Below are 26259 nucleotides of genomic sequence, written 5' to 3'. Positions count from 1 at the left end.
TTATGTGTGAAGTCTGTATCTCTATGGTTTATACATATAACTCAATGTTACAATCATGAGATGTCAGGACGTTTCCACTTCTTATCATCTTTGTTTGAGAGTCATGGGTCACATTAGCGTGACATTGGTTTTATTACCCCCTGTAGATTGTTTGTTATGTATCTAATTATAAGAAGATAATTTATTTATAACTTACTAGCCTACCCATTCGGGTTTGCTTAAGTCTGTCTCTTCTTTATTTTTATCTCAACAATAAAGAAATTGTCAGTCAAAGTTGTCAGTTTTAGCTTTAGCCCATTTTTGTGACAGGTGCTATCTCAAAAGTTAAGTTTGTCTCTGAATCCAGTTTATCTTTTCGTTAGAGAACTGTTTCCATAACTACAACTTTGTACGGAACCCTCGTCGCGAATTTTGCGAATTCAACATTTTGGGATTCAACATTTTGCAAATTCAACGTTTTAGGTTTCAAGATTTTGCAAATGTAACATTATAAGAATTCAACATTTTAGGAATTCTACATTTTGGGTCTGAAGGGTAAATAAATGCAATTACATACATGTTTATACTCAACAAGATTATTATTTACCTAATATGTATATGAATTGAATGACGTATTATATACAATTAGGTATACTTAGACTTATTTGTTCGGCCATTGACTAATTATGTATTACTGCGTAGATATGTATGTTGTCGACACATGTCAACTTTTGATGCGTTTATGAAGATAACACAATAATATTATGTTTTGTTGTACTGGAGTAGGTACGCGTCACACTGCAAGGGTCAAGGTGAAGCCTTTGAACCAGCACCATCATCATCATCATTATCAACTAATACACGTCCACAGCGGGTCTTGTATGGACTTTTACACGCTATGGTCTTGAGCGACCCGAACCCGGCGGCACCCTGTGACTCTTTATGAGAAAGTGTGTTGCAGTCTGAGAACTGATCTCGAAACGCATAGAGAGAGCGTTGATGAGTGAGACGGAAGTACCTATTAATTCCTAAAAAAAAGTTATTTAGAGATTTGTAAAAAAACCCCAAAATCGTAACACCAAAGTAGGGCTACGTTATAGAGATACCTAACTTCATTCACAAGTTTTGAATTGTAGGTTGATATCACGTTAGTCTGTTTCTTCTTTTAGGCTTTTTCAGCAAAAATATCCCTATCCCGTGTGAATTTTGAAAAATCCGACCTTGTTGCTTGACATTATAAAGGGAACCTCCATGCAAAATTGGTTTTAGATACAACCTTACCTATTAGTACTTGGTAGGTTGGTACCTTACCTACCTATTAGTGAGTTAGGGCTTTTCTAGACTTTGGGTGTACTACATTTGGTCACACGTGACACTTTATTTAGTATATTTTTACTTTTAAACATACCTATATGTATATTAATTCAATTAGCGTTTTTAAGGTTTATTGTAGTGTTATAGTGATCAAATAAAAAAGTTTTCTTTTTTCTTTCTTGCTTTTCTTTTCATGCTTGGGTATATAACATAAGACCGTTTGCAACAGTGTTGATTATAATAGACGGAACAGCGGGCTTACACAATAGCGCAACAATAATAATGGGAAATTGAGTATTGTTTCTAAAACATTGTCTACACGTGTTCAATATTCCGAGTTTCGAAATAGCACATAAGTATATCTACCTAATTGTAGTTACTTTAGAGCTTAAAGCGTTTAGGTTTAGGCATTAGACACGAATGAATTCGAGACGAAGACCTAGATAGTCCAACAAAAGAAAAACTGACCATCATATACCTACTCAAATAACTCAAACTGCTGAATCCATGTACTACCTACCTACTTGAGGTTTTTTTAACACTTATCTTTATTTATTTTTAAGGACTTTTATACCATCTGTCTATGACAGTCCTTTGGTAGGTACCATAAGACATAGGTTAACCTAATTAATAATAATAATTAATTAAATAAAATTTTACATACGTACCTACTACTAAATATTCTATCTAACTGTAACTTAAATATTATAGGTTATTGTTGTAAGTTTTCGCTATAATGAATTTCACCCTCATTATGAAAGGATATTCAGAAGTTTTACCACAAAGCCATGAAGCGAAGAGGCTCAGCTATTTTGCATAAATCTGAATATATGCATCTAGGTATGATAGGAAAAGATAACTGACTGACTGATCTATCAATACACAGCTCAAACTACTGGACCGTGGCATGCAGATTGCAGATAGCTAGCTAGAATGACGTAGACGTCCGATTTGTGAAAATTTAAGCCCAAGGGAGTAAAATAGGGGTTGGAAGTCCGCGTGGGCTATTCCAATTTCATAATTCAAAATTCAGGCCTAAGCTAGCCTAGCTAAAACGTTACGAATGGGATGACTTGCTAACAAACCATACAATTATTGTTATAATTATAGGGAGTATGTAGGATGATATGGTAAAAATTTAAGCAGTATTTAATTGGACACACTGCACAAGCGCTCTACCGGCAAGATGGCGAGCTAAGCCTTGCTCGGTACTTATTTCCGTCTGGCGCGTGGCCTAGTAATTGAGGTTTTTTCTGATGCAAGTACCTACACAAAGGCTACAGGCTAAGTATGAATCACGATTCACGAATCACGCTACTAAAGCCTGATCAAAATTTTTCTCATCAATTCAATAAATAAATACCCAGGTACTTAGATACGACCTCCAAATTAATAAAATGTTTCATTTCTTATTAAAACATAATAAATATTAAATTGTATAAAATGTATCTCGTTTTAATAAATTATTTGCGGTTTCTAAGCTAATCGGATGGATTTTCCTGTATGCGCGAAATATTGTTATTTTGACTTTCCTGGTTGTTACTTAGGTATTTTTTGTAGCTGTTTTGGTTACACCTACTGACGTCGTTATTCTTGGATTACCCCAATGACCGTGACGCTGCCTAGGCGTTTTTTTTGAGACACCATGACGCTACCGTCAAAATATACATAGGTACATTCATACATACATACATAGACTGCTAAAATCATAACCATTCCTTTCGGCTTTGCCGCAGTCGGGTGAAAACCGGTCAAATGCGAGTCAGACTCGCGCACCGAGGGTTCCGTACTCGGGTATTTTTTCCGACATTTTGCACTCTAAATCAAAAACTGTTATGCATAAACATAAATAAAAATCTATTTTAAAATGTACAGGTACATCCCTTTCATATGACACCCCACTTATTGTTCATGAACACATTTTTTTTTTTACAAATTCATGGTTTTCGGATTTTTTCCTTTGCTTGTGCTATAAGACCTACCTAACTGCCAAATTTCATGTTTCAGGTCAACGGAAGTATCCTATAGGTTTTCTTGACAGACAAGACAGACGGACAGACGGACGGACAGACAGACAGACAACAAATTGATCCTATAAGGGTTTCGTTTTTGCTTTTAAGGTACGGAACCCTTAAAAAGCGTGTCTAGGTAGCCAACCCGATTTGATCGAACTATTTATGGTCCGACCCGGGAAGCAACCCCCGGAACCATCATCCGCAGTTGAACTTCCGAACCATCAGACCAAACGGGGTAGTTGATGAGTATATTATATTATGTAGATAACATAGGCACAGGTAAATAGGTACCTAGGTAATAGATATTTATGTGGTATTGTTATATTGCGGTTGAGGGAAGAATTCGAAACCTTATAAGGGAAATATATCAACTTTCATGTAAGCGATCACGGTTGTGTTACAATAAAACCTTGTGGTAAGAGGCTGCAATTTTTTCAATACACTACGCTAGAATTACATATAGGTATATGATTGACATGGGTGCCTATAGCATTCCAGGTAAGCATGCAGACCAGTAAGTATTCGATTCCTATAATTAGGTAATAATTTTTGGAATGTCTGCCAAAACATGGATATCGGAGACCATCCCTAAACATCCTGCAAGTAGCTACACCTACCTACAATACATACGAAACAGAAAAATTGGTTGTCTGTAAAGTCGGTTTACTGACGATAGTTGAACGTGACAACAAAGGCCGATTGTGCTTCTTTGTCGCTCGTTCCGCGCTCTCGCTTGCACTTCAAGCCTTACATGGAACGCCTCAGAGCGAGGTAACGCCGCATGAGTCATGTTTTTTCGTGCGTGCAGCCGGCTCTATCGAATTATAAGACGTTGTCACGTCAAAAACTAATCCATTAAATTAAATAGCAAACCTTCAAGGAAGAGTAGAGGGCACCAGAGCATGTGATACGTCATCCATGAGATAGACAGACCAAATGGAGATTGCGATGGATGTCCCCTTACATGAGTCCGACACGACAAAAAATAATTTTCAGGAAAATTTTCATTGGAAGTATGTTTTTGCTAAGGATTTTGGCAGTACGTGCATGAAAATTTTAGCTGTGCTAAGGAAAAGTTTTTCCGAACCGTTATTTTGCAAGTGCTGCGTTTTAAATATGAATCAATCAATCAATCAATCAATCAATTTATTTATTTGCTGATACAGGTATTACAGGTGTAATTATAAAAATAGTCCAGCTGTATCACGCCAAGCTGGCATGCAAATACATTAATTCAAAATAGTGAATAGACAAATTAAATTAAAAGTAAAATTTTCGTTTGTTTGAAATAAATGATGTTATACAATAAAAGGAATTTACAATTCTGAATACTTAATATTAAAAAAAAAAAATAATAATAATAATATTACAGGTCTTAAAAATATTACAAGATTACATAATAAAACAAAAAAGTCATCTTAGATATTCATCAACACTATAAAAGGTATTCTTAGTTAAATATTCAAATTATTTCTTTTTAAGGCCTTGTATTTTATTTACGTTTACAAGTTCTCTTATTTCCAAAGGTAATTTATTTACAATTTTTACTGCCATAACGTTAAAACTATTACTGATGAGAGCGGTTCTATGTGACGGGAATCTTAATTTATGTTTTTGTCTTTTATTATCAAATTCTGTAAACATATTTTTATTATTCGCTACAAACAAAATAATTTCATAGATATATAATGATGGTACAGTTAATAAACGAAGTTTTTGGAAGTAAGGAATGCAGCTATCTGTCTGGGACAGCAGTGCACAAGGAAGCAGCCATCAAAGAGGAATGGAGACGCAAAGCTAAGATAACCACGACCGCTCTTTCAAAGCGTAACGAGTAATGACAAAGAGGAAAAAATAAGCCTAGTATTTTACATTTGGACCTATCTAAAATACTTACTTAATCGTTATACTTACCTATGAGAGTGCGACCTAGGTATTAGTTTTCAAGTAAAAATTACTTCGAACAAGGTAGGTTTTGCAACGTTAACGTACTGTACTATGTACTAGCTAGGTTATAGCTGTAGGTATTTCGTGACGAAATAAACTTAGCTATCGGCCTATTGGTTGCACTTCAGCTGTTGTAATCATAAACTCCGTAGGTACTTCTACTATAGTAGGTTGGTACCTACAATGTAAAATTATAGGTATCAACCTAGCTATAGCTAGTACATTCATGTTTGTAACACGTAGGCAACTCATAAAAATAAAACACCTGTTACTAAAGCCTTCTACCTAATTGACGTAAAGAAGATGATGTCACACCAACGTCAAAGGTTTCGATATTTAATTAAATGTAAAGAGCTAATTTATGGCATTTATACCCCTACCTACCAGTAGGTAGTATTTGGCATTTGACTGGTTGGTAACCGGACTGACCGGATTGCCGATTAGAACCATACAAGTCTAGGAATTGTAAGTTCATGCAAAGATAATTCTAGCTATTAAGACCTAGCTGGTGTTGGAACTTATATCTGGCTACACGGGTAGGCTAGGTAGGTAGTCATAGCTCATTTCTTAATGGAGGTAGGTAGGTAAGTTTTTAATTGTTATATGTTTAATAAGGTGAGAAGAGAACGCGTGCATGATGTAGGTAAGTAGGTAGGTATCTACCTATCTACTAAACGTGATCCGAAGATGGAATGTAAGGAAAAAGCCTAGACCCTTACTCCATACCATACCAATGCTTTATATACAATGTACACCTACATTCGCACAACACTGAAATGCAATAGAAATGATTGGTGCAATAAGAAAATGAATGAAAATTTAGCTAAGAATCTGAGGCTGAGAATCTAACATAGAGTCGATTATGAAAACATGGGATCATTACGAGTTTCTTGACTCTAATGCGCGTACATTCATCATCATCATAATAATAATATCAGTGAGATCGTCAAAGGCTTGGAACTGTGAAAGTGCGAATGCGCGCGAATGTGAATTCCTTGTCGCCGGAAAAAATTTCTAGACAACTTTTACTATTTCGAACTATACATATTTCAAACTATTAGCGCCATCTAGTTGATGTTATAAATATTATCGTCCTAAGTAGCGAATAGCGCCAGCTATGAATCACTTTGTGTACCAGGTATGTAAACCTACGGCGTAGTTCACTGAATCTAGCATAGATGGCGCTAAATTGTTAATTCTTCAACTTAGTTCGGTATGTTTTGTATAGATGACGGTTTAAAAAATATTAGTTTTATAAATTCATGTCGCACACTTTTACTGTAGTTGTAATTTTTTTTAATTAGAAAAGGAAGTAGCTGCAATATTTTTTTCAACTTACCAGTATCGTTGAGTAGACCGTGAATATCCGTCGTCGACCCATCGGCCGACATCGCTGTAACAAAGGAAAATTATCATAGGTATTTTTTGAATAGAACATGTCAATAATATGTAGGACCCCTAGTCTCTACATATTTGAATAAAGTAGGTATTTACCTATAAAATTAAACATTTCACCGCGATCAATAGCCTCAACTGGTGACAGAAGGGCTAGCTCATTTTTTGCGGATGTATTTTTTTTCCACTTATTTCATCATACGTCAACGCATTTTCCACCCCTTTTACACACAGTCATATCCTCTTTCACGCACTCCATCTACCTTTTCTTTGTTCTTCCTCTCCTCTTTTTTCCTTCCACACGCAAAAACATTCTTGTAGTGACATGATTTTCTTCCCTCCGCATTACACGCCCTTATACCATGTCAATCTATTTTTAACCCCCGACCCAAAAAGAGGGGTTGTGGCTTGATCGAGAGTGTTCTTACTTCTTAGCTGCTATAATCCAAGAAAATCAATTTAGTTGTTTGAAAGTTATTAGCTCTTTTCTAGTTACTGTAACCTTCACTTGTCGGGGGTGGGGGGGTGTTATAAATTTTTAATTTACTTGCTTGTAATTTATAATCAAGCGTGTAAACTCTAACTGCTTAATACGTATAAAACATAGGATGGATATACCTACCTATTACTTAGAAAGAAGTTGTAACAATGTTTCATTAGATGAATACATCCTGTGTCTGCGGTAGGTATCTAAAGCTTCTAGATTCAGGTACCTGCGCGTGAGTCTGTGCTCTGTACGTCTTTACTCTGTTTATCGTTATGTAATGGTCAATTCCGTCATAACCGCGTTAGATGAAGGCCGTCGCCAGCGGACCGTGACAACTAGTGACACGGCAGCTGTTAACCAAATACCATAAATAATATAACCCGTAGACCGTTTCATCTGATACCTATCCTGAAGATTATAATCTGAACTTAATTTGTGTCAAAACAGAGGAACTGACTGTTTGCTGAAACATTTTTGCTACGAACCGGTAAAATAGCAAAAACAATTTTATTTTGGAGACCACCACTTTTTTTGATGTAACATCCGTTAGGCCAATTTTTTTCGTATAAAATATAGTCTATGTCACCCGGACCTTTACAACGAAACAATTGAGACCTCATTCATCAAAATCGGCCCAGTAGTTTAGGCGCTTCGGTGGAACACACAGAATCTGGATACAAACATAGACTGCCCTTCCTTTTGGCTTTGCCGTAGTCGGGTACATAGTGAATAGGCATCTTCTTGGCAAACGTGCTCTAGGTCAGACCTCAATAAAGCAATGATTTTTAAGCATATTTACCTAATAAAAAAAACCGGCCAAGTGCGAGTCAGACTCGCGCACCAAGGGTTATTTTTCCGAGATTTTGCACGATAAATCAAAAACTATTATACATACACATAATTAAAAATCTGTTTTAGAATATACAGGTAAAGCCCTTTCATACGAGTATGATACCCCACTTGGTATAGTTATCTTAGTTTGAAAATTGAAACATTTTTAAATTTTTTTCTGTGATGTAACCACAAATTCACGGTTTTCGGATTTATTTCTTTACTTGTGCTATATAAGCTACCTACCTGCTAAATGTCATGATTCTAATTAATTCTATAGGTTTAAAATGTACTTATTTTGAAACTAGCTGTTCCCGCGACTTCGTTCGCGTGGAATAGGTACTCTGTACGTTAAAAATGTTCGCCGTGATTTTTAAATTGACATAACATTTTTATTTGTGAACCGATTGACATGAAATAAACACTAAATGTTAAGTGAAGCTTACTACAATATATTAGTGAAAACCGTGTCTAAATCGAATAAGCCGTTTCTGATATAAGCGTGCACAAACACACAGACAAACAGACAAACAGGCAAACAGACAAACAGACAAAATAAAATTAATTACAATTTCGGGTTCGGCATCGATATAATAACAACCCCTGCTACTTTTTTTAATATATTTTCATTGTACAGACACCACTTTTCTACAATTTTACTATATGTATATAGATTACGAATCAAAGTAAGGGGATAAATCCAAGTGATCAGTCAAACACGTTAGGGACCCACTTTAGATAAGTAATTTAAAGCCAAACTTGTTTGCATGCCGCATTTAAGCTCAAATCAATCTAGAGCTTATACGGACCGCTGATGCTGAGAAATTAACACGACTCGAATCGTGACAGGCTTTTAAGTTTAAAAGTCAAAGTATAGATTAAAGTAATACCTACCTTCTAGACGTATTTTTTGTACGAGAAGGTATATTACTGCAGGAGCATTTATTGCTGTATTGGAATATTAACTTGTTAAACCTAAGAGTTGAGATAATCATTTGAATTGTATGTATGGGAAGGACCTGGGAAACCACCGGGTTACCTTAAAACCCCTATCATTATATGATTCACTAGCTGATGCCCGCGACTTCGTTCGCGTGGATGTAGGTTTTTTAAAAATCCCGTGGGAACTCTTTGATTTTCCGGGATAAAAAGTAACCTATGTGCTAATTCCAGGGTATAATCTATCTCCATTCTAAATTTCAGCCCAATCCGTCCAGTATTTTTTGCGTGAAGGAGTAACAAACATACACACACACACATACACACAAACTTTCGCCTTTATAATATAAGTGTGATGAAAAGGGGTCACGACCCTCAGTGATAAGAAATACGACGCTGTCAAGATTTCCTTTTCGCTATGACTGCGACCCTTCTGGTTTCGGTCAGCTATATACTAGTATATACCTGTTATAGAGATCCGCACCACATGAATAGAATAGATAGGTACTAACCGCACTGCGAAATTTTTTTTGCACAATTCTGTGACATGGAAATTGTATGAAACTGCCGAATTTTCGCAAACAACATACAATTTCCATGTGTCACGGAATTTTGCGGATAAAATTGCAGTGGTGAAAATTTGCAGGCGGACTTACTCTTTGGGTTCACATAGGTTATAAGATCCTTATGATTTGCATCTCATCACAACATGAGGAAAATTGGGAGCAGTCAGGAAAACTCATTAGTCAGAAAAGGTCATATAAAAAATTGTCGCGCACGTTGTGTAACTCATTGTATGTTTTAATGCTATTATGCAGATATTCGGCGTTGCTGTTCAGTCTTTTATTGCTAAACTTCTAGAGAAGGTATGTTTAATTTTTAGTGGCTATCACCCGAAAGGTCACAGGTTGCATTTTTGTCCGGTATAAAAGTTTACGAGAGGCTATTGAATTGGTGTGATGACAAAAGTAGGTTAACATCGTAACCACATATTATATTCTTTAGTTTGTAAGTATGTTAATGTCATAGATTTGTTAGGTAAGAGCTTTAATGATAAGTGTTTAAAATTATTATACGTAGAACTTTGGTCCTACGTAGTGCCTATTCATTTTTTTGAAACATCCGTTGTTGAAAATTATCTTGGAAAGACTTCCTCCAGGATTTTTAAAATCCAAGTTATCCATACTAATATTATAAATGTGAAAATGTGACTGTCTGTCTGTCTGTTTGCTACCTTTTCACGGCCCAACAGCTTAAACCGATTCTGACGAAATTTGGTACAGGGTTAGCTTATATTCCGGGGACAGACATAGGCTACTTTTTATCCCGGAAAATCAAAGAGTTCCCACGGGATTCCTAAAAACCCATCCGCTTAACCGATTTGTGTGAAAGGTACCGAGGTAGCTTGCGGCCCTGTTATTGACACAGGCAACTTTTTATCCCGGAAAATCAAACAGTTCCCACGGGATCTTTAAAAACTTAAATCCACGCGGACGAAGTCGCGGGCATCCTCTAGTTCTTATTATAGTTTTAAATAATGTATTACTAAGTATAACATATTCATTTGAAAGCCGTTTGAAAGCATATTTTTGTCAGCGATTTCAAAATGCACTGAAAGATTAAGCGACAAGACTGGATTCTACGCTGTCAATCAATGTAACTATTTTTAGTGGAAAACTACATGGAAATGTCAATGATACGCTTCAAGAGTTTAGATAATAAGGCCGCGGGACAATAACAAAAGGTCTCGTGTTTTGTTTCCGCTAGGCAATAGTTTTAATGTGGTGATAGCCTAGTCACTAGTGGTTAAGTTGGTCTCCTATTCGAGGCTTCCGGGGTTCGGTCTTGAGTCTCGGGCACACACCTCTAACTTTTTGGAGTTCTTTAAACAGTGAAGAAAAACATCGTGAGGAAACCTGTTCTCCATAATGTTCATAAAGATGTGTGAAGTCTGCCAATCCAAATATTAAAGATAACCCTTGACTGGGTTCCATCTGGTGGTAAGTATATATATAACAGTCTGACATGGAAGCGAGCTAGCTAGGAAGGGGTATGGCAGTGATATTAAGCCCATTCCGCTTAATTCCACTCCTTTCCACGGGGCGGAGATTATTCCTAATCCTAATAAGTAATATTATAAATGTGAAAGTGTGGATGTTTGGATGTTTGTTACTCAAACTACTGGACGGATTTGACTGAAATTTGGAATGGAGATAGATTATACCCTGGATTAACACATAAGCTAATTTTTATCTCGCAAAATCAAAGAATTCCCGCGGGATTTTGAAAAACGTAAATCCACGCGGACGAAGTCGCGGGCATCAGCTAAGTAGTTATGATATAAACTAGCTGATAGGTGTAGTAACAGTCAAACTTTTTGCGTAATAATAATCAATTAATTATATCTACATAATTATTATGTAGGTACCTAGGTACCTACATTTCTCTTAATAATGTTACATGAAATGGCATTTGATGTTTATTCTACGAGTGAGCTTATTATAAGATTCTTGTTAACCTTGCTCTTAATTCTTGCAACACGACATATTCAATGCGTAAGTACTTCTTCGTATGTGAAATGAGAACTTTGTATAATTTACTCGTATGATACAATTTATATAATATTTGCTGATGCCCGCGACTTCGTTCCCGTGAATACAAGTTTTCAAAAATCCCATGAGAACTCATTGATTTTCCGGGATAAAAAGTAGGCTATGTGTTTATCCAGGGTATAATCTATGTCCATTCCAAATTTCAGCCAAATCCGTCGAGTAGTTTTTGCGTGAAAGAGTACCTAACAAACATCCATACATCCATCCATACATACAATTACAAACTTTCGCGATTATAATGTTAGTAGGATTTACTAGATGCCTACGACTTCATCCGCTTGGATTCAGGTTTTTAAAACCCCTTGCGTAAGTACTCTTTGATTCCCCGGGTAAAAAGTAGGTAACCTTTGTCCTTTTCTGGGATGTAAGCTATTTCTGTACCAAATATCGACAAAATCGCTTAAACAGATGGGCCGTGAAAAGCTAGCAGACAGGTACACACTTTCGTATTTTATAATATTGTATGGGTAGTATAGATTAATAATATAAATACCTGGGTAACAAATAATTCTTATCTTAATCTTTGAAATAGTCTCATAACTCGAGATTTTGAACGCAGGTTTTAAATACATATTTAACGTACATACCTACAATCTACATATTAAAGAACTAAGAAAGGAATCTCGAAATTTCACCCAAGCGAAGACGGAATAGGTCAGTTAGTTTTTTTATCATTTTTTTCAGAGGAAAAAATGGTACAATACTGAAACATTTGAAATTAAAGATAATAGTGGTGTCATTATGACAAGCGTAGTAGGTACCTCGTAATTAGGCGCGTTCATTCGAAATGATCATTGGAAATACCCAATAATAATATAAAACAAAGCACAAAATTATTTCTAAGAAACTTTTTGACAGGCATGTTAGGCAAATACACAAGATAAATATTTGTCTAACTTAGTCAAGACTGGCTGATCCTTTATCCGAGTTTATGCGAACCTTTGGGTTTGTAAACTCTATAACTAGCACTTTCAGTCCGTCAATCACAGCAAATACGCAGCAGCAGCGCAGCAGTATTACGTAACACCCAATACGAACTAATTTACTTAAAACAGACGTGATTTTGTGCCCCCTATTTTCAAATTACCTACCTACCATTGTTAGAAACGCGGTTTCTGTGCTTTGTCGTTCACTGGTTATGACATGCATAATATTGCTTGTGGGTTCCGTAGTTAGTGGTAATTGTGGTTTTCTTGGGGTACAGCAAGCATTATAGAGGGGTACATAGCTTGCAGCTTGCTTGGGCTTTATGTGATAGTTTTGTGCCAAAAAAAATCTTATTTTTATATGAAGCCCTTTTAAATTGAGCTATTTTAATCTTCGGCTATTTGATTTAAATAATCATTTAAATAGCGCTTAAAAGTTTTGTTGTACTGATCTGACTTAGCCATGTTAGAAAATCTATAAAACTATAACGTTATTCAAAGTTGTTCACCTCTTTATAAGTACCTAAATAAAGTTTGTTTTGTCAAAATACCGCTTGATTCTATAAATTACTGTTATATAACCATTTAGAAGTATTATGTAAAGCAAATAAGTATTTTAATCGATTTATGATTTTATGAAGCAATCTTGTGGTGAACCACAAAAATTATGACACCACTTTACATGTATATGATTACAATATGAACATAATTTATGAAATATGTTTATAACACTTTTTGTCCATAGTAATTATTACTTACTATAATATTATTTATGTAAACTAGTTTTGCCCATCGTTTTTTATCTTCTAACATTTTTTGGGACTATTAAGGTTTTAATAGTAATAAACTTGTGTTACATTATGTATGTTATTTTATTAATATTGCATTTAAGTGCACGATAAGCTAATGAAGTTAACCACTCGGAAAAATATAATCCATACCAATATTATAAATGCGAAAGTGAACCTGCCCGGTAGCATTTCACAGTATTTGATGAAATTTGGTACAGAAATAGCTTGCATCCGGGAAAAGACCTAAGTTACTTTTGATCCCGGAAAATCAAAGAGTTTCTACGGATATTATAAATAATAAAATAAATGCACATAGACGAAATTCCGGGCACCATCAATTTGGTACAGAAGACGGTCTAAAAGAGATTTTTTTTTATCCCAAGAGTCAAAGTGTTTCCACGGGATATTTATTTATGCATGCGGACAAAGTCGCAGGCATCATGTAGTAACAAATAATTATAATTATTGTCAAGACTTGTTGACAGCCGGAGGTAATTTAAGTCCAAGCGTAGGTATGTTTTCATTTTATGAATAACAGACTCTACTTGTGAGACTTTTACTACGCTATTAACTTATGTAAGTCTAGAAATATTACAATGGAAACGTAGACATACCGTCATTTTCTGTCCTGATTAATTTAACAGTCAACTAACGTAGCTGTCAACGACTACAAGTGGTCAAGTTTTTGTCGGATTGTAGAGTTACCAATGGTTGCCATAATCATTGTGATGCAGCATTGATGTAGAGTTCATCTTTTTTATTTTTTATTCAGATACAAGTTGACTGCAATCTCACCTGGTGATAAGTGATGATGCAGTCTAAGATGGAAGCGGGCTAGCCTGGAAGGGGAATGGCAGTTTTCATTAAACCCATACTCCTTTGGTTTCTATACGGCATCGTACACGTATTAAATCAAAAAATCGGCAAAGTGCGAGTCAGACTCGCGCACTGAGGGTTCCGTACTCGGTTATTTTCCTCGACCTTTTGCACGGTAATTCAAAAACTGTTATGCATTCAAAAAAATCTGTTTTAGAATGAACCAACAGATAAAGCCCTTTGATAATAATGATACCCCACTTGATATAGTTATCTTACTTTGAAAATTGAAACACATTTTAATTTTTTTTGTGATGTAACCACTTTACGATTTTTCTCTTTACTTGTGATATAACACCTACCTATCTGCCAAATTTTATGATTCTAGGTCAACGGGAAGTAGGTACCCTATAGGTTTTCTTGACAGACACGACATATTATGGACAGACAGACAACAAAGTTATCCCATAAGGGTTCCGTTTTTCCTTTTGTGGAATGGAACCCAAAAATACAAAACATAATATGTAACAACCTTACAAAATCTACTGCATCAGAACTTTGTAATAGTGAAAATGAATGTCACAGACCACAGTGGCATTGCTATTAACGGTTATTACAATGTCTCCAGAGAAAAATACGTTGTTTATATTTGCATTTTATTTGTAATTCCAAGTTCACGCCCATTGTGAGCAAAGGCCTTATTTAATGTGAAAGATAAGGTTAGGAATAAAGTCATTGAGTTCAATCTATAATACTAATATTATAAGGAGGTAAAGTTTGTAAGTTTGTTTGTGTCTTGAACTACTGAACTGATTTTGAAAATTCTTACACTAGTAGAAAGCTACATTATTCGTTAATGACATAGGCTATATTTTATTTACAAAAAATTAGAGATTCCTACGAAAATTGTAATACGCTACCCGTGTGAAGCCGGGACGGGTCGCTAGTTGTCAATACGAGAAAGAATGAAAGAATTGTTCAGTAGTTACATAGCAAAGTTTTTCTATTACATGGTCGAGCAATGCAAATTGTTATTAAATCTATAATTATCTATAATAATAGTCCGAGATATTATTTTTTGTATACTTAAATACCTCATTTATTACCACAGATAAACATGCATTACAACCTAATTACAGCATTATACAAGTATATAGAGGTAAGTACAAGATTTTTTTTTTAATTCTCTTTTAGTATCAACAATCTCTAGATAATATTACTTTATTAATATGTGCGCAATATTTAGAATGAATTTATTTAAAAATAGGTAAGACTTTAAAAAATTCATGGTCTCTAATTTTTAAGCCTAGGTACATTAGGTACAGCTACTATTTACCGGCATGGTAATTTGTTTTAATCTTTTCTTCAAGTTGTAGAGAATAATAACACGAATCCTTGAAATCTCCTTACTTCCTTGTAATCACAACTTGTACTACTAAAACTTAAAAAAAAAATGGACGACGGTGCTGGTTTCAAATTGTAAGTACAGTCGTTAAGTGCGAGTAATTGCGCAAAAAATCATTGTCATCTAATGCCATCTCCCAAGTGACTCCTAACTCGTGTAAGCTAACCAGTCTTGCTTCAAATGCTTGTTCTACTTCCACACTGGTTGGTAATAGACTACAGAGGCACCTGCGCACGCGCACGAACCGTGCATACAACGCGCATCACAATACTCGTAACATAACGTTGGAGCGTTCACGAGTGGTTTGCGAGCAGTTCGTTTGCTTATACAAATCATAGGGTGCACATAATATGCGTAGGGATATCCTGTAATGTAATAATTGTACTCACTCCCAAAAAATCTTGGTGAGTTTTTAGAATTGAGTACAACAGCTACGAACATTGTATACGCGCGTTCGCGACATGCACGTGCGCACAGAGACATTAACGCGTCCATAGGCGTTCCATGTGCGTATTATGCACGGTTCCTACGCGTGCTCAGGTGTGGATCCACCTTAACAGTTAGTAAAGAATTCTTGGCGAATTTTTGGTCTGGCGAGCAAAGTATGGAATTCGTTGATTCGTAGTCTTGCTAATCCCGCGGGATGCGAGAATGATCTTGAAAAATTCGTGCAGGATTCCGTTATTTCGGCAATGCTTGCCATTGAAAACTAGTCGTGCAGTTGCCGTTGTGCCGCTACCCTTCGCACATTATTGTTGTGCCTGGTAGAGATTGCTCTAAGCAATAAGGCCGCCTTTGCACACAATTGTTTTTTCTGTTTTTCATCTTTCTGTGTTGTGTTTTTTGTGTGCAAGAATGTCTTTCTATATATCTATTCATTATTTGCATTTCAGGGTTTAGATCTAGGTTTTATTTTTGGGGCATTCTGTTAAAACAACAGCGACATTGTGGCTAGTTATTTTGTTTACAATCTCTAAACTAAACTTTACCAGGTCTTTTAGTTCTATCCTTTTCCGTAGAGATCAATAAAAAAGGGATAGCAATACGTTTAAACCTTTCATTTTAGTTTAGAGATTGTAATTTACAACAGAATTAGCCACAATATCAAAGGCTGGATTTACAACTAGAATTACCCGCGAGCAACGCTCCAATGAATTTTAAACATTAATTAAAATTTTAAACATCACTGAATCCTTTAAACTCGTTACATCGGTATTTGAATCTGTGCCTACACGTATTCCCAACGTTCTAATAATTTAAAATAGCCTTGAACTTCATAACATAAAAAACGTACATTTCTATGTAGTCATTGTTAACAAACACAATACACGATGCGTTATGTTATAGTGAGGCTTCGACGCCATTATCTTGTCACGCATTGATGGCTTATGTAAGCATTTTATATTACATACTATTATATTTTGTATTGCTTTCAAACACCAGAAAGCCAAAAGGCTTGATGACTAATAGTTTTTCGTTTTTAGGGTTCCGTACCTCAAAAGGAAAAACGGAACCCTTATAGTATCACTTTGTTGTCTGTCTGTCTGTCCGTCCGTCTGTCCGACGCACAGTGTAAAAGCCGAAGCTAGTCAAATATAATGTGTCACTGTAATAATTGTGTCACTTAGAAGTCAGAATAAGTATAATTGGTCGTGAGTCATGACTGACGGAAAATGTAATGTAATATGAGCTATAAGTAAGAAGACGCTCTAGCATTGAAGATTTTAGTCACTCTTGCCTTAGAGAGCAGAAGGACACCGGAAAGGTTTTCAAACATTACCTGTACAGGAATGAGGAAGTGGATAGGCTACGCTAGATCTACGCTTTTACTTATTTATTTAAATAATGTTTTTTAAAAATTGAATTTATTTTGAATGATAGCGATAGGTAAAGAAATTTAGTCTATCATAATATTGAAGATACAATATTCAATTTTTGGTAACTTCCATTTAATGTACTTATGAAGAGACTCGATATCGAATTTCGTAAAAAAATAAAAGCTCGTACTAAGTAGGTACCCTTTAGCCTACCTACTTTAGATACCTATTGAGTAAAGAACAGCTGTGCTATTATTAACAATACATACATAATATTTAATAAAATTCCCATTCTAAATCATACAAGGATATAATTAGGAAAACAAAAGTCGGAAGTGCGTTGAAACACAAACAATGCAGAGGTCAATAATGTCAATTTGTATTCAAGTGATGTCGGCAGGGAACAGGCCATGTCGCCGAAACGAGACGACTGCCGCAATAACAACACTGTGAGGTTGCCTACTCATTTATTATTATGTTACATGGTTCTTACATCTAATCCACATCCATACTAATACTAGCGGATACCCGGTGTCTGCTACTATGCTAAAAAAATTGCCTAATGCATTTTTATTGGTCTAAAACCATCTTCGCGTTATTGCCTTTCGAATGAAACCGGCTTGGGGCACAACGGTTGGATGGTTTTAAAGTCTATAACGGACAGAGATAGATACATTTTTCACGTGTGTTTTATATATTAAAATTACATGAAAATTACCTGAAGTAGATAAGTAAAATGTCTATCTGCTTGCTTTTTACGGCCCATCCATTAAACCGATTTTGACGTGTATAAAGATAGCTTGCAACTCGGGGAAGGACGCAGGCTACGTTTTGTCTCGGAAAATCAAAGAAATCCCACTGGTTTTTCAAAAACCCAAATCCACACCCAGGAAATCGTGGGCACTCTAGTAAAATATACGTCCTCTCTGCGCTCACGGCGCAATGGTGACCTCTCTGATCTTATAAGTGAGAGGTCCCGGGTTCATTTCCGGGCACGCACAATTACGAAATTATCTCCTTCCTCCTCGCTTTTCGCTCCTCGTTTCTAATACCTCTTTCAAATAAATTATCGCTTCCACGTTTCTGAAATTCCGCTGCCAGTCTACTGATTCGCTGACTCAGTGTCTAACACGGAACAACAGCCCCCGAGCTCATTTGACATTTATTTTTGATTCAGTGAAGGTTTTCCACAAAAGAATATTTTAATATCACTCAGTGAAGCAGCAATGTAGTACCAACCAATGTCAAATAAGCTTGGTGGCTATTATTAACTGTTATAGACAGGGAGTTAGCCATCAATTGAGTAAGACCGCATCGTCACTTGAGCAGCCGCGTGAAACAACAGATTCCAGTCAAGATCTAAATTGTAAAAGAATAATAAAAAACCGCCCGCTACAGCTGGGCGCTTTCTATGGTATAGTCTCCTTACGAAGATGATATCGAGCGTGATAATAATGTATTATTATATTCAAACATTACTTTGACGTATATAGAACAAAGTGTTTTGGTAAGTGTAAATGTGCCATTATAGCAACTCAAAATGGACTAGTGATTGATTGATGTGTCTATTTGTAGTATGATTCATACTGTGTGAGTCGACATGGACACGCGATTCTTATTTTGCTTGTCAACAAAGTTCAGCTGACTCCTAGTTCCATGTTGTCAACCAAATTCCGTATTGAATAGAACATTTATATTAGAACTTTCACATCTAACAGACTAAGGTTGAGATCACAGAAATCCAAACTATGGTTGAGATCTATAGCGCGCACTTTGACTTTTCTTACACTTAAGACACTGTTAAAACGAGACAGCGCTATACTGCTAACATAAACCGTCTTGTTTTAACTGAAGCTTTAGTCAAAGTACGCTGTATAGATTTTAGCCTAATTATAGGTACCAATGTTATTATTATCCGAAGAACAAAATTATTATTTTGTAACTAAACTGTGTAAAAGTTTTTAAATACTATTATATTCCTTTATATTCTATTTACTATTATAATATACTTACTCTGTGATATTGGATCACACACCATTTTAGTAGAAAATCTTTAGGAGTTCTAACTTTGGACAGGATAAAGTTGTCATAAAGAAAGATAGATGGGACGGTCTGTATTATTCAGAAATATTTGTAAATCTGTCATCATTTCACTATCTCCTAAATAATCTACATAATCGCAGGGTAATCTTGATTACAGCAAGGTTAGGCTTTCTACAATGTCTTTACTTATTTCCTTATTTTTTATTAAAGGCAGGAAATTGTTGCCTTCGTTTTGTAAGAAATACCTACAATAAAAAGAAACTAGCACTGATAACGGGGTTTTTTCCTAGTTTTAAATGCTAGTGCAAGAGAGAGAATAACTAGTAGACTACTAGTTAATCTGTCTTTATTAAAAGCCTTCTTATGTTGTTATTCCATAGAAATTGGTATGAAATCGGTTACTTCCAAAATATGTAGGGATCTTTAAATGTAGATATCTTTGTAGGGATGTACTATACACAATATTATCCAAACATATACCTATTATAAATGCGAAAGTATGTTCGTCAGTCTGTCTGCTAGCTTTTCAAGGCCCATCCGTTTGAACGATTTTGGCATTTGGTACTCGGGGATGGACGTAGTCTACGACTTTCCGGAAAGTAAAAGAGTTCCCACGGGATTTTTAGAAATCCTAATGATGAAGTCTAAATTATGCAAATAAACAAAGTCTATAACAGTTTAAAATTGCGTCAAATACTTAAATAGTCTTCAAAAGAAATCAAAATTACTAAAGGAATATTAGAAATACCTATTTTTAATATTCCTTCGCGGAACTTCACTAATGGTATTTTATATAAATATTGTATAATATATACCTAGGTACCTACCTATAGCCTACGAATAATATAGCATTGTTATTCGTAGTCTATAACTTATAAAATATACAAATATATACCGTTGATGTAGATATAAGATTAACGTGCATGATAGTTTACCTAATCGTATAAAAAGCGTAAAAATATCGATTTCTCATTAAGTTCTCATATAAAAGGTTCTAATACCTACCTACCTATCTCTAGAAAGTCGGGAGTGGCCAGGCCGTTACGAAGATGACACATATCAATTTCCTTTTATTTCAAGACAAGCAATAATATAATTATTCTATCGTTATCATTTAGGCAGTTCAACTCATCTACAGCATGTTTCCAAATTTTTACAGCCCGTGGTATGCCTAAGTTTTGTAGGCAAGTATAATAAATATAAAGTAATAATATTTTATTAAAACTTGACTTTGCTTGACTAGTATAAAACAGAAAATACTTAAAACCTTAACATTAATAAAATATTACTTAAGTGATTATTAAAAACCTTTTTTTGCCAAAGTGTACATAAAATCTTGGTATTTTTCCATTCTAATGGAGAAACATAACTTGAAATTAATATCGTATTATTGTATTAAGAATAAGAAGTTTATGTCGTATTGTAATATATGTGTACATTTGGTTCTGGGAAATTTATTCACCAAATATCGAGGAAAACTAACTTACTTGTGCCTTAATGCACGTGCGTTGTTTACTTAAGTAAGTTCATTTATAATTTAAAATAACCATATTCATTGAAGCTTGAATTAAAGTGGACCGATACTATTGTAAAGAATATTAAAGATATCAATTAAATATTGAGTAGGTATAGGCACTTCGAAATCTGAATGGAGCGAAAATTGAGGAAAATATTATTACGAAGTAAATGCGTCCTAAAAAAAGGAAGCCTGTAAATAAAATTTTAATCTATAAACTAACAGTTTGCAACATAGCCTGCGTAGTAATATAACAAAGCGGCTAAAACAGATTATAAGCGATAGTTTTTGTCCGTCTTTTTATTCTAATTTAATGTTGATTCCTAATCCCAGTGTAATAATTTGTTTAAATAAAAAAAGATACGTAGGTAGATCGAGTTACTTTGCAGACGTGCATTCCATTATTTAGGTACTAAAATACTATATCTATCATCTAAAACGAAAAATATAGACAAATTTTTTCACTAAAGGTAATTAAGACAAAATTAAAAAGATACCCACCTGTTTAAGTACCGAAATTAAGTTAATTAGGCACTTAATATTCAGTCTGTCTTGACAAAGATTAATATGTTATTTTAGTGAATAATTAATAATTATTTAACTAGGTGATGCCCACAACTTCGTCCGCATGCGGGTTTTTTAAAAACCTTGGATTTTCCGAAGCAAAAAGTAGACTATGACCGTACCCGGGATGTAAGCTTTTCTATCAAATTGGATTAAACCGATGCGATGGGCCGTGAAAATCTAGCAATCAGACAGACACAGACAATGGCATTTATAATATTAGCACAGACTAGTCTGGTATGGATTAATACCTCAGAAAATACGCAGTCAAGGAAATCTGTCATTGATATTGAATTTCTTATCTCAATTTATTCAGAAACAGACTGTAGGTACAGCAACATCAGTTTTATGCAAATCATTCCTTGATGATCGTCTGATTGATTACATATCTCACGACTTAACACACCTTCGTCGAAACATGACTTGAAACGATATCTTGGTATATACTTATGCAGAATCGATCCTACCTGTTTATTCTATTTTTACTTCTTACTTATATAAATTGATAATGAGGAGGCCATATAAATTATTATTCTTACAATAAACATTATAAACCCAACATAATACAAGTGTAAATTAAAAATTTATAACACCCCCGACAAGTGAAGGTTACGTAACTAGAAAAGAGCTGATAACTTTCAAACGGCTGAACCGATTTTCTTGGATTATAGCTAAGAACACTCTCGATCAAGCCACCTTTCAAACAAAAAAAACTAAATCAAAATCGGTTCATTAGTTTAGGAGCTCCGATGCCACATACAGATACACAGATACACACGTGAAACTTATAATACCCCTCTTTTTGGGTCGGGGGTTAATTAATGAAATATTAAAATGATCACTGCATTTAACGTGCTTGTGATAGGTTATTAAGAGGTCGGTCTTCTATTCGGGAGATCGGGGGTTCGATCCCGGGCACGCACCTTTAATTTTTCGAAGTTATGTGCGTGAGCAATTAAACAGGAAAAATCGTAAGGAAACTTGCTTGCACTCATAATGCTCTCAAAAGGTGTGTGAAGTCTACCAATTCGCACTGGGCCAGCGTGGCGGTAGCCTAAATCCTTCTTATTCTTCTTATACCCGTGCTCAGTAGAGTCGGGTGGACGGGGCTTAGTTGCCATAAATTAAAAGAAGTGAGTTTAGTGAAATTTTTCACTTTATGATTGCGAAAATTCGTTTTGAAGAAGCGCAGGGCGCAGGGATAATGATGATTGTATTGTAATTATAAAATATGTTGAATCTTTAAAACTTTTGCTTAGCTGTTGGATCAAGGGTAAGATACAGAAGGCAGTGGTTCTTGAGACGTTACGCAATGTGAGGAGGTTCCTCACTCTTGAGTCCTGATCACCACTAGCGGCTTGGGTCCAACCCACCCCGCTGCATTTTACCATATTTATAATTATTGTTTTTTCCGTCACTTAAGTTTTCTGTTGATTCTGTTATTTTATTTTCCTGTTGTTTCGGTTATTTTATTTTCTGTTGTTTCTGTAATTTAATTTTTGTTATTTCTGTTGATTTATTTTTGTTAACATTTTTACAAATATGGTAATAATGAGATAATAAATAATAAGAGAGAAAATATGTTGGCATTATTAATCTTATTTTTCTACAGAATCTCTACTCATGTACCTATGCAAATGAACATGTCGTGTTTCTTATCTGGTTGAGTAATTTTTATAGCAGAAACGCCATCGTCTGATATTCTTATAACAATCACATCCGAGCAATTAAATAGCCGTGGCCTTGTGAGAGAGGCTCGGATTGCGTAGCTGTTGATAAAAGATACTGTAGATTGATAAGAATACAATAGCTGGATACTTGGCTTAGTTGCAGAGTTCCTTAGAAAAAACTCTGATCTCTATTTTTATTCACTATAGACCCACGCTTGACCACAATCACATCTGATGGAATGTGCTGATGTGGCCTATGATGGGACGGGTTTGCATATTTCTCGTTTGCTATGAACTCTTCGTTCGATAGGATCTCAACTCTATAGTAAATAATTTGGAAGGAGTCCGATCCCGAGGATAAAAACGACAGATCTAAACGTATTGCTATTCCTTTCTTAATGCTCCCTGTAGAAAGGGATAGCACTAGATTTAGACCTGTCAAGTTTATTTAAATCTGTAATGTAAACTAAATACCTAAGTAGTTTACAGGTTGTATTCAACAGAATAATTGCAACAGTGGGCGTCTGGCATAAAGCGACGTGCCTGTAGGTTCTTTATTAGTCACTAATTGGGTTATTTCATTAATCAAACGTTAAACACGGAATATGACTAACCTTCACCTCATGAACACATCAAAATATCCATTCAGTACTAACCACATAGGAAAAGTGAAGGAAAAAATGCATTTGCGTATTCATACTTCATCTTCCTCCTTTTTGCAAGTCACCCTTATCTTCACATACCTAATCATCGAAATGTGAATACATTGATGCAATTATAATCTACTTTAACGTGCTTTCAAAAATAGTATTTATTCAAAATTTTTGTAAAAGTGGCCTTTTCTAGATTGGATTGTGATCTTTATTAAAATATATATTTTTTATATTTTGTTTGTTACGGGATAAATTCACGTGGACCGTGGACGAAGCTGTGGGTATCACCTACATGGTACCGAGATAGCTTGTATCCCGAAGACAAGCATATACTTTTTATCCCGAAAAATAAAAGAGTTCCCATAGGATATATTAAAACGGATAAAGTCATGGGCAGAAGATAGTACCAATTGAAATGTTAATAATAACAGTTCCTTAAGAAAACATAAAATAGATTTTTACCGCAGTCGCAGCGGGGTTTAAATAATTGAAGGGCTGCTCCCTCAATTTCTCCAGACGTAGGGGAAATGTCAATGACGAGCGGCGTTATACCTATGTTCATACATTTTCCTTATCAAACACTAGACGATGCTCGCGTCTTCGTCCAGCCTGGATTTAGGGTTTAAACTGTTTCCCATATAAAAAAAAGCATATGACCAATTGTTCAGGTCTTTATCTATATCCCTACAAAAATCACGTCGATTCGTTGTTACATTCAATCAAAAACCAACTATTTTATATTATTATTAATATTGATGTAAGAATTTAGGATATTAATATCACATCACACTTAATATTATAAAGGAGAAAGTTTTTATGTGTGTGTGTGTGTGTGTGTGTATGTTTGTTACTCCTTCACGCAAAAACTACTGGACGGATTGGGCTGAAATTTAGAATGGAGATAGATTACATCTTGGATTAGCACATAGGCTACTTTTTATCCCGGAAAATCAAAGAGTTCCCACGGGAATTTTTAAAAACCTACATCCACGCGAACGAAGTCGCGGGTATCAGCTAGTTTATAATATAAGATAGACTCTCACTAGCTCAGTAGTTAGTGCATAGGTAGGTATAATTTAAATCCTTGTTAAAAGGCATAATGTGTGTAAGCGCTACTGATTTTTAGCAACCCTGAAAACATTGCTACTTAGGTACATTCACATTTTTTGAAGCGATTAGAAAAAACTGTTAAGGATTTTGACCTCAGCGAAATCTGAATGGAAATTTTAGCAGTTATTTTAGAGGCACTTAATTAAACCGTTGTAAATTAAAATTTTTTATTTAGGTATTATTATGAGAATATGATAATAATTTCACTAATAAATGCCTTCTGTTTACACCATAATATATACAAGTACTTACATACATATTATAAGATTATTCTATCTAAGTTTGGCAAATTATTTCGCATATCTATTATATCAAATCATTATCAAAGTGCAATAACTACCTACAAATTTTGTCGCGCAAACCGACAGAAGTATACTGTTATTATACTGTTGAGTGCACTTTAAAACTTCTCACTAATCTCATGAATGATAATCCCTAGCTCGTTTGATAGCACTATATTAGTGATAATGAAATAATGCCTATGTTATTGTCGTTTTATTTGAAGCATAATATCCATACTAATATTATAAATGCGAAAGTGTGTCTGTCTGTCTGTCTGTCTGTCTCTAGTACTTTTTTACTTTTATAATATACATCCATACTAATCCATGCTATCCATACTATAAATGTGAAAGCGTGTCTGTCTGTCTGATATCTTTTCACGGCCCAACAGTTTAACCGATTTTGATGAAATTTGGTACAGAGTTAACTAATATCTCCGGAACTTAAAAGATTACTCATACGGTTTATTTATTGCTCACGGTAAATAAACTGTATGAATCAGTAAATACGCTGCTAAGACTATGAAAACATTCCTAGACTAAAGCTCTACTTTACCGTTACCTTTTGAAGCATGCACATTGTAATTTGTAAATACATAATACATAAGATCAGAACAAATTTGAGCCAACGGATTACAAGTACAATACCTATTTGCTTAGCAGTTTAATGTTCTTTAAGTGTCCAAAAACGGTTTACTGGCATATTATGAGATATCTTAGATTTGCCAGTGCCTAGTTCTAACAATTTGTTAAAAGTCAAATTGGTTACTATTGTACTCTTCCTGATTGTCAATTGCTGAATTTGCAATGCAATGGTGTAGTGGTGATAATTAATAACGTAAACTTAATACTAAAGCTACGAGGGTTCCAAGCGCGCCCAGGTCTGAGAAGAGCCAAAGCCAGGCAGTAAAAAACAAATCCATAAAGAAAACGAAATGTATCAATCGATTCAGTTTAATAAATTTCGTAATAACGTAGATAAAGAGTCGTGATAGCCAAGTGGTTAAGATATTCGGGAAGTCGGGGGTTAGACTTGGGAGTCATAAAATATATCACATGCTTTTAACGGCGAAGGAAAAACATCGTTAGAAAAATTGCATGCCCGAGAGTTCCCCATAATGTTCTCAAAGATGTGTAAAGTCTGCCAA

General features: G+C 35.0%; 1 protein-coding gene across 5 annotated transcripts in view; it reads right to left on the bottom strand.

The window, feature by feature from the left end:
- The window catches only part of LOC123867596, a 249170-nt gene that overhangs the window by 118907 nt on the left and 104004 nt on the right, over nucleotides 1-26259 (bottom strand). For all 5 annotated transcript variants that reach the window (XM_045909695.1, XM_045909696.1, XM_045909697.1 and 2 more), the window contains one exon: nucleotides 6595-6648. In XM_045909695.1, the coding sequence (XP_045765651.1) occupies nucleotides 6595-6648 (54 nt within the window). The remainder of the gene's footprint in view (nucleotides 1-6594; nucleotides 6649-26259) is intronic.

Source organism: Maniola jurtina, chromosome 8 (genome assembly GCF_905333055.1).
Source record: "Maniola jurtina chromosome 8, ilManJurt1.1, whole genome shotgun sequence".
NCBI classification, from domain to species: Eukaryota; Metazoa; Arthropoda; class Insecta; order Lepidoptera; family Nymphalidae; genus Maniola; species Maniola jurtina.
This window is presented reverse-complemented; position numbering and strand designations above follow the sequence as displayed.